The sequence below is a fragment of the Strix aluco genome, chromosome Z, assembly GCF_031877795.1.
Source record: "Strix aluco isolate bStrAlu1 chromosome Z, bStrAlu1.hap1, whole genome shotgun sequence".
NCBI lineage: Eukaryota > Metazoa > Chordata > Aves > Strigiformes > Strigidae > Strix > Strix aluco.
This window is the reverse complement of record NC_133971.1, coordinates 56,677,788-56,693,519: the sequence shown is the minus strand read 5'-3', so window position 1 is coordinate 56,693,519 and position 15,732 is coordinate 56,677,788. Positions and strand designations below refer to the sequence as shown.

At 36.2% G+C, this 15,732-nt stretch overlaps 1 protein-coding gene across 7 annotated transcripts in view; it reads left to right on the top strand.

Annotated features, from left to right (window-relative positions):
* Window positions 1-15,732, top strand: part of PAM (peptidylglycine alpha-amidating monooxygenase) — a 151,610-nt gene that overhangs the window by 91,320 nt on the left and 44,558 nt on the right. For all 7 annotated transcript variants that reach the window (XM_074812851.1, XM_074812848.1, XM_074812850.1 and 4 more), the window contains exons 6-11: window positions 3,088-3,173; window positions 4,912-4,995; window positions 13,228-13,276; window positions 13,774-13,841; window positions 15,453-15,533; window positions 15,649-15,725. In XM_074812851.1, the coding sequence (XP_074668952.1) occupies window positions 3,088-3,173; window positions 4,912-4,995; window positions 13,228-13,276; window positions 13,774-13,841; window positions 15,453-15,533; window positions 15,649-15,725 (445 nt within the window). The remainder of the gene's footprint in view (window positions 1-3,087; window positions 3,174-4,911; window positions 4,996-13,227; window positions 13,277-13,773; window positions 13,842-15,452; window positions 15,534-15,648; window positions 15,726-15,732) is intronic.

Here is a 15,732-nt window from a genome sequence, read left to right as displayed (position 1 = left end):
AGGTATCTAATCTAAGCAAATGTATAAGTACAGGTTGTAAATCACCACTCAGTAATTCCTCCATCAGACTAGCTACTTCTATTGGCAGGAGAGCATGGGTTTGGAAGCTTTTGACATCAATAGTTCAGTAAAGGTGGCAAAATATGTCGAGTGCTTCAGTGAAATACTTGTATTTCACTGCTTAGGGGAGAGTGGGAGCAATATAAAGATTTATATTTCTGAGTGTAGTTTCTTACCATTGTCACTGCCCCAGAATGTTCTGCACCGTTCAGCTCAAGAACTAAAAATGATCATTTTTCTTACCCAGTCACCTCAATTACCTCTTTTTACAAGTTTTGGTTAGAATCAAGGAGTGGGGTATAATAAAGAAATTTTTAAAAAGTCTTTGTTTTCCTAAACAATGCAAATATCCTACAAGGATAGCCAAATACTGGTATTGCTTTCAGTCTAGGTAATCAGTCAAAACACCAGTGCCATTAAAAAACCCAGCTCCTGAGCTTACCCAAGATTGAGGAGAATACCTTTGGAATGTCCAGGACAGTTTGCAAAAACCAAAGATCTGAGAAGAAGTCAGTAAGCTCTATTTGCATGCCCCCCCCCGCCCACCTCATTCCCAAATTTTGACCACAGTCAAAATTAGTTGTTAAGTACAATACTGTATAGGATGCAGTTATAGTCCATTTTTTAAGGTATTCTGTGCCACCCTTTCAGAATCTCATGATTTTTTTACATGCAAAGAAGCTATGAATTTCAGTGATTGCTTTTTTTTTTTTTTGGTAAATCTATCCTTTTTACTAGCTTCCTGCTTTTAAATTTGTTCATCAGTTATCTTAACTCTTCTTTGTAATCTCTTCTAGGTTTGTTTTATTCTGAAAACTCGATGTTTCAAGATCAGCATTGATGGCTAAATGAGAGGGTTGGCCATTTTTTAAGCATAATGAAAGAGCAATGCATGTATTTCATCTTTCTCCCATACAGTCTTCCTCCTCCGTTGGCCAGTGTCTCAGGACAAAAGTTTGGAACAGCTTATGCAGGTTTTTTTACCTGTCTAATGTGGTACTAAAATATACTGTGGTAAACCAAGGCTAGCTGGCCCAGGGTGTGGTGGTAAAGCTGTGACTGTGCTTGTGGTTCCTGCTGTTGTTCCTCCTAACCCATCTCTTCAACACATTTCCAGACTGTGCAACTGAATACTGGGTTAGATTCCTGAAGTCTTTTGTTTTTTTCAGATTATAGGGGTTGAAAGCTGCGCAGCTTTTACCTGCAGCTGTATGAATCATTAGTCATGAAACATTTCACCTATGCTGAAATAAGTTTTACTTGTCCATTGGGGCATGTTTGAAGGGGGAGATGACCAAATTAGTAGTTGTAAAGGTCTAGAAATATGTGTTATGAGCAAAATTAATGAGAAGGAAGAAGTGGCATTGTTCCCTTTTCTCTTGGTAGTCTGATGATTATGGCAATGCTTTCTGTCGGAAGAAAACACAGCACCTATATTGTAGTAAGGCTCTCTGGGATCACAAAAACATATAAGGTCCCACTGAAGAGATTTTTCCCTAAGCACTAGAAGATTTGGTTATCCCTGGGAGAGCAGCCTGAAAAGCATTGTCATTTGTTCTGAGAAGTGGCACATATGGCTCAGGTATCCTCAACAGAAACATTACTGAGCCTGCATCCACTAAAAGTCCTGGGCTTTTATGCTTTTTTCACTCATCTTCACACTGTGTGAGACTATTTTTCCAAGTATTTAAGGTGACTGAAACTGTGCTTTATGTGTACAAAAGATTTCCTAGGTCTGATTTTATCAGCAGTAATAAACAGAGAAGGGGCAGTACCATTTTGTTTTGGACTGAAACCTTGGCATGAGTATCAACCTTCATTGCACCTGGCTTGCATCAGTTGATGTAGGCTGAATAGTTTCAGGCTGAGGCTTTCTAAAAGTCATACCTATGTATGCTGTGCCTGTGAAATGACTTCTACACTCTGTGTTTAGTGCCCCCGATGCTTTGCCACTGAAGAAGGTACAATAGCACTCTGTAAATAACCCTTTTCCCTAATAGAGGATAGAGAGAGAGAAGTGGCTTCTAGGTGAGTGTTTAGAAAGCCCCTCAGCGTCCCCTGTTTGTTTATCCATGTATATCATCCTGTAACCTACACCCAGGTACAACAGTCAGTGCCCTCTTGGATGTGGTCCAGGTACATGTACTACTGTGTCTGACTGGTCTTTTACAGATTCGGTAGTGTCTGTGCCCTGAGTTTATCAGTTCTTTAAGATTCAAGGTATCTAAAGCTTAACAGTCTTTGGGAGTCTGTCACACACTTCACCCTTGTGTTGCCTGCAAGGTGTAGCTGCAGAGACTGGGGACAACGGTAGAGTTCTCAGGTTTTTTAAGTATTTGTGACCTGTAACTTGGCAAATGCTTCTTTTTTTCTTTTTTTTTTTTCCCCCTTGGCTTTTTTTTTTCATGTGTGTGCTTTTTTTGTTTATGAAAAACAAAAAATTGTGCAGTAGAATAAAAATTAACTTAAAGCAGCAAGCTTGCATTAAGTACATGGAAGAGTGTGAGTGCCTCCTTACCTGTTGATTCATATTTGTTGATTCATATGCAGCTTCTTGTCACCTTTTTTATGTCAATGATTTTAAAATTAATTTTAAATATCAATTTTGACTTAAAGCTTTGATGGCTTGTGGGTTTTTTCTGTTTTACACGAGTCCTGTCCCTCTGTGTAAATGTGGCAACCACTGTAATTTTCTGGCACTTCAGCTAATAGTGCTAGAAGTTATCATATAGTTCATTCTCACACAAGGTTCCTTTTTCATTACTAGGCTGGCAGGGACCATCAGAACTGTCTGTGGTTTTAACCCTGTATGCCTAACATTATCTTACGGCAGAGGGAGGAAAAAAAAAGAAGATGGAGGATCTAATAATATCTGGGAAAGCAGTCTACATTAAAAGAACTGTGTTTAATCAACATACATCCAAAAACATCTTAAAATTAGTGGTTTTGGATGTAATTCACCTGCCCTTTTCTGATTTCAAAATTTAAAAATTATATTCCTTTTATTTTCTTTCCTCATGTTTTTAGGGACTGTGATGAAGGAACATGCAAAGACAAATCTAACATTTTATATGCTTGGGCAAGAAATGCTCCACCCACCCGGCTACCCAAAGGTATTGTGCCTTTAATGTGAAGCTCTTGTGTGCAGGGTCAAGGGAGAGAAGAGGATGTGGAAGTAAGCACCTGGCACATCTAGGAATCTCCTGTAATATTTTTATTGTGTCTAGTTGATGGAAACTATATATATATACACAATATACATATATATACAATATACAAACTATATATATATGCAAACTATGAATATATTCAGCTACACTTGGGGTTTTTTGTCATCCTGTTTGCTGTAACATGGGTTTCAGCAGGGGGAGAAAACCCTAAGGGATCGTTAGTGGTCATAATATAATGTTTTAATTTCATATAACATTAATCTTGCATTTCCTGCTACATGTTACTGGAAGGGTACTATTTATATATCTTTCAGTAGCACACAGACTGCATTAAAATAGTTTTGTTTGTTTGGGAAAGCACAAACAAGTTCAACCTAAATACTGATTTTTTTGTGTGTGTGTCATGAGTATACTTGACAATTTTATGTGCTTTTTATTTCTTAATGCTTTGATGTGGTTGAGCAGGATGTTTATATACCCGTTTTCTTGTATGATAGGTGACTTTGCTGAATTCAATCAGAATTTTTAAAGCTACTTGGAGTGGGTATGTCTGGAAGACAGGGAGTAGTTCTTTCTAATAACCACTAAAGGTCCTAGATATATCTACTATCTATGTAGCCTCAGTCTGAAAATACCTTGAATTACAGAAATTTTTTCTTTTATCTTTTACTGCCTCTTTTCATAACCATGAGCAGTGCACAGTATCATGAAGAGGTTTATTTTTAATAATCCATTTACACACCAGCACAAATGTTATTTGATTTGGTTATCAGAATGTCAAATTAAAAAAAATGTTGCTTGGAGGATTCTAAGGAAGCCTGGTGTTTGCTGTTAAACCCCAGCTAGCAATCATTTTCTTGTCTCTAAGCTGTCCATAAGTACAGGGCTTTTGGAGAGGGTTTGTAATGATACTCATTTGTGCACAGAGAGTCTGTGGTCCCGTTTGTAAGTAAGCTTTGCTATGGGTAGTGTTTAATCTAGTGGGACTCACTGACCTAATAGGAATAAATTGCTTTCTCTGCTTCTTTCAAAGAGTGTTCACTGTAGAATTAGTTGAGAGAATCCCCTTTGGTGATGTGATATTTTGCAATTTCAGTATTTCAGTTTCAAATTCCTCCATTTTCTTCTGTGCCTGTGCTTATTCTGTCAACAAGGAACATAACTTCATAATTTCCACAAGATTTTTTCTGCATACAATATTAATTTATACCTCAAAATATTTTATTTCAGATCTTTTTATCTTTTCATTCTGAGTGTGTTCTTAGGAAGTCAGTGTTAATCAGTTTGTGTCATTCACAGATTGTATGAGAAATGAAAATTCTACCAAATCCTACAAGGATGGCAAAACTTGATTTTTAATTTTTTTAATATTTTTTTTTATATATATATATATCTCAAACCTGTATTGATGTTCTTGGATTAAGAGAACTCTCTGCTTAAAGCAGATATCTGTTCATTAATATCTAAGTTATGGTCCTAGCTTCTTAGTCTGTTTGGGAACATGTGTTGTGATGGTGGTTTTCCCAGTTTTCAGGATGTTTTCTTCACTGGTGTCTCAGTGAAATCTTCTACCCCTTCACTCTAAGCCATTACAGTGATTTGTGGTTTTAGATATGGTCAGCAGTGGTGAACCATCTCACATTTTACTATTTCTGAAAACAATGCATTTTCCTTCTCTTAGGTGTTGGATTCAGAGTTGGAGGACAAACAGGTGGCAGATTTTTTGTGCTTCAGGTACACTATGGGGATGTTAGTGCATTTAGAGGTATGTATTTTGAAAATTTGTTCTGTAAGTTCTATCAGTTAGAGCATCAAAAATACTTGTAGAAAACAATTTTGCTTGTTAGTGCTATTCACAAATGTAGAAATCAGTGGGCATATTTGTAATAAAGTTTGCATATTTACTTCTTTATAAACTTGCTTTATCTTTATAAATGTTTGAAAGGTGAACAGATTTTTTTTCTTCAAAAAATATAGAGCAAATGATTTAAAGTAATGAAGAAACAGATTAATATTTTTAAGTGTAGGAAGAAACTTGTTTTTCCCTGCTCAGTGTTTTCTATAAGAAAGTTGAAACAAATACCTGTGAACACCCTTAATCTGTAACCTTACTTGAATAGCTGGTGAGAAAGATGACATACACTGACCAGTCAATCACAGTATCTGTGTTTGGAAAAAGTTGTAACTAGTGGAGACAGTGTCTTTTCATTCTTTTCTGAAAAAAAAGATTAAACTGTCATTTCAAGCATGGCCATATGCTTATAGTTGTCGATGAGTGTTTCACAGAATCACAATGGTTGAGCTTGGAAGGGACCTCTGGGGGTCATCTGGTCCACCTCCCCCTGCTCAAACAGGGCCACCTACAGCTGATCTTCCAGGAACATGTCCAGGTGGCTATTGGATATCCCCAAAGATGGAGGTTCCACAGCCACTCTGGGCAACCTGTGCAAGTGCTCAGTCGCCTTCTCAGTGAAAAAGTCTTTCCTGATGTTCAGAGGGAACCTCCTGTGTTTCAGTTTGTGCCCATTCCCTCTCATCCTGTCACTGGTGCCACTGAAGAGAACCTAGCTATGTCCTCTTTGCACCTTCCGTTCAAGTATTTATATACATGGGTAAGATCCCCCCTGATCCTTCTTGAGGCTGAACATTTCCAGCTCTCTCAGCCTTTCATCAGAAGAGAGGTGCTCCAGTCCTTTCATCATCTTTGTGGCCCTTCCTTGGACTCTCTCCAGTATGTCCATGTCTCTCTTGTACTGGAAAGCCCAGCACTAGGCACAGTACTCCAGGTGTGGCCTCACCAGTGCTGAGTAGAGGGGAAGGATCACCTCCCTGGCCTGCTGGCAATATTTTGGCTAATGCAGCTGAGGGTGCCATTAGCCTCCTTTGCAGCAAGGGCACATCTCTGGCTCATGTTCAGCCTGGTGTTCATGAGGATCTCCAAAGCCTTTTCTGCCAAGCAGCTTTCCAGCTGGGTGGCCCCCAGCATGTGCTGGTGACTGGGGTTGTTCCTCTTCAGGTGCAGGACTTCGCACTTCTCCTTGTTGAACTTCATGAGGTTGCTGTCAGCCCACCGCTCCAGCCTGTTGAGGTCCCTCTGAATGGCAGCAAGACCGTCTAGCGTATCAGCCACTCCTCCCAGTCTGGTGTCATCGGCAAACTTGCTGAAGGTACACTCTGTCCCATCATCCAGCTCATTAATGAAGATGTTGAACAGGACTGGACCCAGTATTGGCTGGGGTACACTGCTAGATACCATCCTTCAGCTTGACTTTGCACCACTGATCACCGCTCTCTGGGCCTGATGGTCAGCCAGTTTTCAATCCACCTCACTCTCTGGTCATCCAGCCCATACATTATAAGCTTGGATTAATGAAATTTGGATTTCATTAACGCATGTTGAGATATTGATGATCTAAGATCTTTTGGGGCGAGGTTAATTTATTTTTTTATTTATTTAGATTTCATGTTGTACTTTGTTCTTTAAACCTGAAATACCTCGTTCTGACACCTTCGAGATGCATGAATTCTTATTTTTACTCTGTGAACTACATCCTGTATGGAGTTTTTTGGTTAGGGCCTCTCTGGTCTTCAAAACAAAAAAACAGTGAGTGGTCACTCTCTTGGAACTCAACTGTGATACACTACTATGTAGGATTTAAATGAGAATGTGAAGATCCTCATGGGCTAATGATAATCAAAATGCTGGTCTTAAAAGAAGAAAGGGGAAGTAAACTGAATAATAGCTAAAAATTAAGGGAGAATATGCATTACACCAATAGTTTGAGCTATACCCGTGGCCTTTGAATCCTTCTGTGGTACCATCATGAATGATCCATAGGTGTGTTTGGTTTTGAACAGAGAAGTTACCCTTTAGCTGGCAGCATCCCTGTGCCGTGCTGCCTCTTATATGCACCTCTGGCAAGGTGTGGGCAATACACATTGAGGATTTTCATCACCACTGTCTGAAGCTGAATGTATGGTTTTTACCATGACATGAAGATACAATGTAGCATAATCGTAACTGAGAAGGAGGAGGAGGGATTAAAACTTAGTGTGCTAGCACTATTTAACTGGAGCATATATGCAAATATACACAACTGAAGTTGAAAGAATTGTTTTTCATGAGACAGTTCAGACAGACCCATACAGCCCATCAGATTCTTTGTGATCTACAGATCACGAGTAATTAAACCTCTAAAGAGAGCATGTTAGTTGAGAGCCTGCTCTTCATTATTGCTTGGGCACAGTGAGAATTCTCACTGTTCATTTGCACTCATAAGTATGTGTATGTAGTTATTAAAAAAAAAAGGAAACAAATGTGATCAGTAATCTCCACTGCATATTAGCTGAGGATGTGTTTGGAATTTTTTATTAGTAAATTAATTTGGTAGTCAAAGCTTCTACTCAAAAAATCCACTTGCCTACTTAGAGAAACTATAGTGAAGTAAGTTAGCACCTGGAGTTAAAACTTAATTTTACACCAACACCCCCCCCTGCAGCAGACTTCCTTATTTTTTGCCTAGAATCTCTGCGCAAAGATCAATGTCATAGATATAAGCCTGCAAAAAAAAGTTTAAGAAGTATGAACTTGATGGGGCTGTAATTTAGGAGAAGATACTAGTGTCATGTACTGTTTCAACAGTTAAAGAGTATGACAGAATGCTGTCTGTTTTGTTTCAGCGCCTTTTACTTGGTAGTCTCATATCTTATTTTTAGAGTGAAAAATGTTCCATCTTTTGAGCCATTTTTGTGAGAAAAAAATGTGTTTAATGTAGTCTGCCTGTCAAGATTCCAGAAGAGAAAAACATAATTTAAATCTCCGAATAAATTAAATATCCTAAGCCTTGATTGTGATGTTCACAGATATTTAATGCATAACCTTTGACTAGTTTTACAGGTATTTTTAAACTTAAGGAATGACCTAAAGGGAGCTTTTGTATGGAGGACAAATGATGAAGTATACTCAGTTAACTTGTTATGCTTTCAGTAGCACATCAGAGATTCAAAAGCACTGTTCAGAGCTTAATTTTCTGACTTGCATGTCATTGCATATCTAAATATTTGGCTTGAAGTAGTAATTATTTATGTATTAGCACCCATTTTTTCTGAAAAAGATGTCATAGTTAAGATTTATCAACTCTCATTTTTAACTTTTTGTAAAAAGGATATTTCTTCATTTCATTAACCAGTTATTAAACTAATCCTGCTTTCTCTGCCTCCTTAGCTGTAATCCAGAGCTAAATATTCATATTTAGATATGCATTTCATTCTCAGATATCAAAATAAAGCTTACTGTATCTTGTGTAAAATACACATAATTAAAAAATAAGCTGGAAAACCAAAAATAAATTCTACCAAAAAAATGGGGATATAGGCAAAGAGCCATCTTAGAAAAATAGTAGTTGTTTTATTTGACTTTCTTCACTTTTATATTGCAAAATCAAAAGTTGTTTTGGCTTGGAATTAAAGTTGATAGTAGATTCAGTTATGTAACAAGTAAAAAGTTGTCAGAAATTTGTCTGTCTTTTTTATGTATTCATGAGTGTTTAGGGTTCAGATTCAAATAAAAGTAAATCTAGCCATCATTAGATCCATAAGGCACCCAGTCAACTTTCAGTTTGGGCTGTAGGGGTATGCAGTGCAGTTGTCACACTGTTCTTGATTTATTCTTCCATATTAAGTGCCATCAAAATCTGATTTTTAAAAATATGGGGTTTTTTTCCAGTCTCTAGAAGTTCTTTTTTCCTACTCTCCCTATAAACAGAGACTACCATTGTTTGTAACCCACCATACTATTATCTTTGTCCTTTCCAGCACATGTGAGAACATAGACGTTATCCCCAAGGATCAAAGTAATTAAAAATTATCAATAATAATCTTTTAACTTGTTCTGTATGAAAGGTAATCACATTCTATCATTTTCTATATGTGTAAATTGCATTGTTTGAAGCAATTAATAATTTTGTCAGTATGGTTGGAGCTTACTTTTGGGGAATTCTTTGTTCAACTTTGGATCCTTCCTCATTCCCTTTCTTGTTCCCTCTCTTTTCTTGCACAAGACATGCATAATATTTGTGTTCTCAGCTCCTTCTCCTAACCCCCACTTCTTCATGGAGAATAGATTTATTTATTCCCACTATCATTCCCTACAAGAATTATGTTACCACATTACATAAAAAATCACAAATGTACCTGCTTTTGTGAGGGAGTTGTAGGGTTCTTAGTGTTGGATTTGTTTGGGGGGTTTTTTTGGTTGGGGGAGTAATTAATTTTGGCCACAAAGCTGGTAGATATCTTAAAAATTTTCTTCATAAGTATGTGAATTATAAGCTGTCATTTGAGTTCTAGTCTTATTTGAACACTGGGTTCAGTGTGCTTCTTTTTGATAACCAGAAGGCTTAATATTTGTGTCTTGAATAAAATAAATTTTACGTATTCCCAGGTAGTCATATCTATGATATATTATTTTATCCTTTCAGTGAGTCAGTCATCTGTGACCTTTACAAGGTATTCATTTTGTAAAAGATTATACTGAACCAGGTTCAACAATTGTTTGTCTCTTTTCTGTCTTGCATTTTGCTTTTCACAAGCTGAATAAAGGTAGAATTTCATTCTGCATGTTCCCAGACTTTAAAATAATTTTGCTGAATTGATTTCAGATGAGTGAACAGGTAAGCAAGAGCAAGCACCTTGACTCTCATAAAAAAACCTAATTCAACTAGTGTTCTTTTATGTATCAAATATTAGGTGTCAATATTGAATTCTACATACTGAATTTGTCTCTTTCTTTACCAAGACTTCAGGTTCATTTTTGTGCTGCGTGTCTTTGTCTTTTTAAATATAACTTGCACAAAGTTACTTCACAGTGGGCATTAGCTTTGGAATTGCCTTGCTCAGAGGTTGTGCTCCAACTTTGAGGTTACTTCTTGTCTTTAACAATGCAAAGCCAATTCTGAGACCATATGTGGAGATTCTGGTACAAATCTAAGGGCTGTCTTGGGCTGACGGGTTTGGAGCTTGATAAAAAGCACCACTGTGTTACAGTGAAAGCTTTAAAGTATTCTAGTAGCCATCTGTGAGTGCTACACTGTTCCTATTAAGTATTAGAAATAGAGCAATGAAGAAGCTGAATAAATAGTTTGAACAGTGTGCTCTACAATTTATAATCCAGATACCCAGAGTGCAAAGAAAATAGGTTTTGAAGAGTGTTTATTTTTCTAATTCTGCGTAAAAAAACACAGGACTAAGTATCTAGGAAACCCTGGAAGTCTCAAGTTCTATGGCAGATTATTATACATGTAACTAAACAGATCAGGATTGTAGATCTGAATAGACTGGCAGGAAGCCTGTCAGACTTGCATTGGAAGTTTTATCAAAATCAGCCTACAGAAGGAGAGCATTTCTGTTGAGGATAATTTGGCTTCTCAGTTATGAGAGTTTCAAATGAAACACTGTTTCTAGTATTTGAGATATTTGTCTTAGCAAGCATGATTAACGGGAGTAGCACAGCAATTCCTTTTAACTAATATAAACATTTAGAGGCAGTTAAACCTGGAATTACCATTACAAATTTATCAGGTACAATTTTTAAAACTTATGTGTTTAAAGTCTGAAGCCAGTGTTAGGCTCTAACATACAGCATTGATTTGATTTGACATATGTAAATAAAAACAGGGAATATTTAATCTGACAGTGTTATATTTGCATATCACACAAAAGGCAGTCCTAAGCACAGCTTCCAGTTTCATTTGGCTTGGAAACTCTGCATGGACTTTCCAACTCAAACATTGCATGGCTTTCATTTGAACCTGTTTCTGAGGTACATAAAATGCATTTTCTGGTCTTTGCCGTGTGGCAAATAGTAACTTCTTTGTCCCAGAGCAGTATATTTTTGCTGAGTAGCTGAAACAAAGAAATCAAAGTAGATAAAGCTGGACTGACAGACTGGAAAGGAGACTTTAAGAATTTTGTTTGGTTTGTGCATTGTTTAAGGATATTTTTGTTCAGGTCACGCAGCTAAGCTTGAAAAGACTTTGAACCGGGAATGGGCATGGCCTCACTGCAGTCAGTGTTCTTGGGTGGAGGGTTCTGCAGCTTTGCATGTTCCAAGGAGGTGAGGTGTAGGGAAGGAGAAGCAAGGAAAAAGTTTTTCCAGCATACCTCTATAGTTGCTAGAAAAATGTTTAGCTCAGTCATGGCTAAATATAACCACAGACAAAATTATAATGAGCTGTAGGAATTACTTAAAAGTCTAGACCAATATTTTACTCTTGACACAGCACTGCAGATCACATTCTTATGCCAGAAGTTGATTTGTGTTTCTCCTGATACTGATTAATATGATTGTCTTGTATAGTAGCACAACTTTCCCACTGTCTTCAGTTCATTTTGAAATTGCTCAATTTAGGTGAAAATACTGAATGAACATTTTTTTTCAATACTCTGAAAATGAAATAGTGTGAAAACACTTTAATATTGGCAAACTGTAGTACATTGGAGTTGTTTCCCTCCTCCTGCAGTGCTATTTTTGAAAGAGACACTATGATGTAATAAGGGTTAGATTTTTTCGAACATGACTCGTGTTTAGCATATGACAGGTTTGGTTTTATTGTTTTGGGATAGTTTTTCAGCAGTGTTCAAAAGACAGGATAATGATGTTTTCGACTGCAAATTGCAAAACTGAGAGACACAGAACTACAAATTACTTTTTAAATTTTAAATTTTATTACTTTAAGTATACAGTGAAGACTTTCCTTTTTTGTTGTTAGTTGTAAAGGTACAACTGTGATTTAGCGATTCAGATTTTTAGATACAGAAGCAGTTGTTGGGACACACAGAGCTGGAGAAACTAAGAATTCTCAGATGCCATGATGATAAGCATTATGAGAACCTAGTGAATTTGGGTTAGCAACTTTTTCACTTGCATAACATATGTACTAATTTTGTAAGAGTAGTGACTGTCTACTTTGTGAACATATTGAAAAATTTCTAGTATCAATGGTGGTAAAAATCAAACTTAATAATGAAATGTGGTGTGACTAAAACATCTAATGTTTGAAAAACTAAACTGATACTTACAAATCTGTAAAGTCTCCCTGTTTTGTCCCACTCTAGTCATTATCCTTTCTTCTGTTCAAATGTGCTGCTTTTTTCAGTTTGGAATCTAGCTACCAATGGGAGGAAAATCTCTCCCAAGTTACCACTTGTCAGCAGATCCATAGCTACTCTTGTCTTTCTTAATTGAAGCATATACTGTTAGAGGGTATTTTTTCAGCATTTTCTGTTTACTGACTGTGGAGTTATATGCATCTTCTAAGTACAACTATTTTTGGTATAAACATAAGGAAAGGAAACTTTCTTGAAAAAGAATGAAGATTTAACTCCCAGATGAACAGTTAAAATTGAGTAACTATCAAGGTAATAATATCTTTAAATTAAAATGTCAAACTTATTAAATAACACTGATACAGTACATTAACAAATGTATTAACTATTTTTAATGTCATTCTAGAATATCCAGTGTTAAACAGAACCAATGTTCGTATTTCAAGAGTTCACCTGTTGACTTTATTACCAGGATTTCTGGCTGCTTCATTGTTAATGGCTAAAATCGTTGCTTTTCCACAAATCTTTCATTTTTCTAACTTCCCTGTCAAAATACAAATTTGTTCGAAGCAAACCAACTTTTTCTGCTATTATAAAAATGACACTGTTTCATCTCCCAGATGCTACTTCGTAAAGATCTGCAATCTCTAGTGCCAAAAAAGCAGTTTTTCGTCCACCAGAGTTTTGCTCTATATTAGAATTTTGCTACAGATACACCGTGATACTCTGCTTTGTGCAAATTTGAGTAATGTTTCCACAGTATAAAAGTTTTACTGCAGACAGTATGTCTAAAATTTATTTTGTCTTTATACAGCAGAAGAATGTTATTAATGTGGAATAGTTATGCATGGGTTCACTTGCTGATGATTAAACTGTTTTGTGATTTTTACAGATAAACACAAGGACTGCTCTGGTGTAACTTTACATCTGACACATCAAAAGTAAGTATCTTTAAAAATATCTATTACGATTTTTTAAATCAGAACAGAAGGCATGGAAACCCCTCCTTTAGATTCCTTTGAAAACATGTGAAATTAAAATAATACATGCTTCACAACATTAAGGATTTTGAAGCTATCTGTCATCTGTGGGCAAAAATTTTTGTTTCTGTTAAGAAACTTGATGAAATGGTGCTATCAGTACTGAGTTAATCCAGCACTTCATATTTGGAAATCTGGAACAAGAACAGCAATTATATAGATGATCATTTTGTCCTATTTCACATTCTTTGTAGAAGATGCTTTAAAAATTGTAGGTCAGTATGAAAAAGAAGGAGGGAAAGAGAAGTGCTGTATAACAGCTTCTTTCTCCATAGACCAGTTTCAGATGTAATCCAACATTTAGAAGTTAGTGGAGTTAGATGGTATTGCATATCATGTCACTTGCAGTCGGGTTTTACAAAGGACTTGTTTAGCAAAGCTTGGGTTTTGAATTGCAGGCAGCCTTTGATTGCTGGAATGTATCTTATGATGTCCGTGAACACTGTAATACCACCAGGTGAGAAAGGTGAGTTGTAATTCTAAAAAGTGATTATATAATTTCAACACCTGATTTCTTTTTTTACTGTTTATTGTGGAAGAAAATTTAGCAGAGACTTGCTGAACTGTAGATGGACAAATTAATTGCTTAATTAAACAATGAAAAAAATAGTTATTTTAAAATTGTATATTTCCCAATGACTATATCAGCAAGGGCAATCAGTGTTGTAGAACAAAATGTTGTACAAAACAATAATGTTCTGTGCAATACTGAAGTTTCTAGGATTCTTAAGAATATTTCTTTTATTTTTTTGTCTTAATATTTTACCAAAAAAGCCCTACCTGTTTTTTTTTCCTCCCTTCCCCCTGCAAAAAAAACATTTTTTTTTTTTTGACTTTTCTTTATCTGCATTTGTCATTGATGCTAATTGGGATTCACTAAGAGTTCAGTTTTAATAAATGAATTTCTACCACTAAGGAGTTGATCTTTAAAAACTTTTTCCTGTGTTCCTAGTTGGCTAAAAGGTCAAAATGCTGAAAAAAACACTGTAAAACAAAATTACCAAACAGTTTCTATTCAGAATCCCACTCAGTGGATTTTACCTGAAACTCAGCTTGGATACTCCCGATATAATTTCTTCAAGCTGGCATGGAATGTTCTGTTTTAAGGAAGTTGAACACTGACTTTACATTTTCCTGTGCTATACTGGAATTTTAAATTAGCCAAGAACACCATTTGTCCCATTTATAGTCAGCTGCCTCAGTAGGATGAGGTGGTCAAATGCTCAGCTGACTCCAACTGTTCAGTGAATTCAGCAATTTGAAATCTTTTTTAATTTGAATTGAAACAACGTATTTTGCTTTTCAATAGGAAAACATATTAAACGAATCCCCTCCCCCAAAATATTTGATCAATGCAGAAATTTACTTTTTCAGCTGGAGGGGTGAGGGAAAGGGGAATAAAAACAGTTCTGTTCCTGTTGATAACTGCCTTATCATCTTCAATCTTAATTTGCAGTTCTTAAGTAAAGCATGAAATTTGTTATAACAGGAAAAATGCAGCCAGTCCCCATATACCTCTCAGAGAGGCATCTGTAGGCTCTTCCTTAGTTACTGTTACTGCACCTAACTCAAGTACTAGCCTACAGATGTTGTCTGTACAGCCGAAGTCTGCATCTAACCCTGCATCTTTAAGACTAGGCCTAGAACTATAAGATCTTAAAATCAAACCTTCATTATAAATTGCATGTTTAGAATTATATCAGTTTATTTTCATTTTCTCCTGAGTAGACTGTTTACCATAGTCCCTCAATGTAGTCTGTAAGCAAATCTATTACTTTACTTCATTAAATAGCAGTAGTGTATGCTGGAAAAAATACTACTGAGTTTTAGCCCCATTTTATATATACATCATCACAGAAAGTAATTTTCAAGTGACTTGTGCTATACTTAATAGTTTTTCTTTACAGATGTCTTGAGATAGACACTGCAGAAATATAAGATGTTGTCCAGTATCTTTTGAAATTCTCTTGTACAGTGTACCTTTTGTAAATCACACTGAATTAATGAAGCACAGTAGAGTAACTTTTCTGTTTGATAATGTGTTTTTTCTTTGTTTATTGCCATCATATTTTAACAGTGGTTGATGCAGACATTGCCTGCCACTACAAAAGGTTTCCAATGCACCTTTTTGCCTACAGAGTTCATACACACAGACTAGGTAAGAGTTTTATTTCAACGTAGGAATATCAAATACTTAACAGAAAAATGCTGACACCACACCTTAACTTTCTAGAAGTATGTCTCATGTTCACATACGTATTGGTATGTTATAGGTAAAGTAGTGAGTGGATACAGAGTGAGAAACGGTCAATGGACATTGATTGGTAGACAGAGTCCACAACTACCACAGGTTGGTT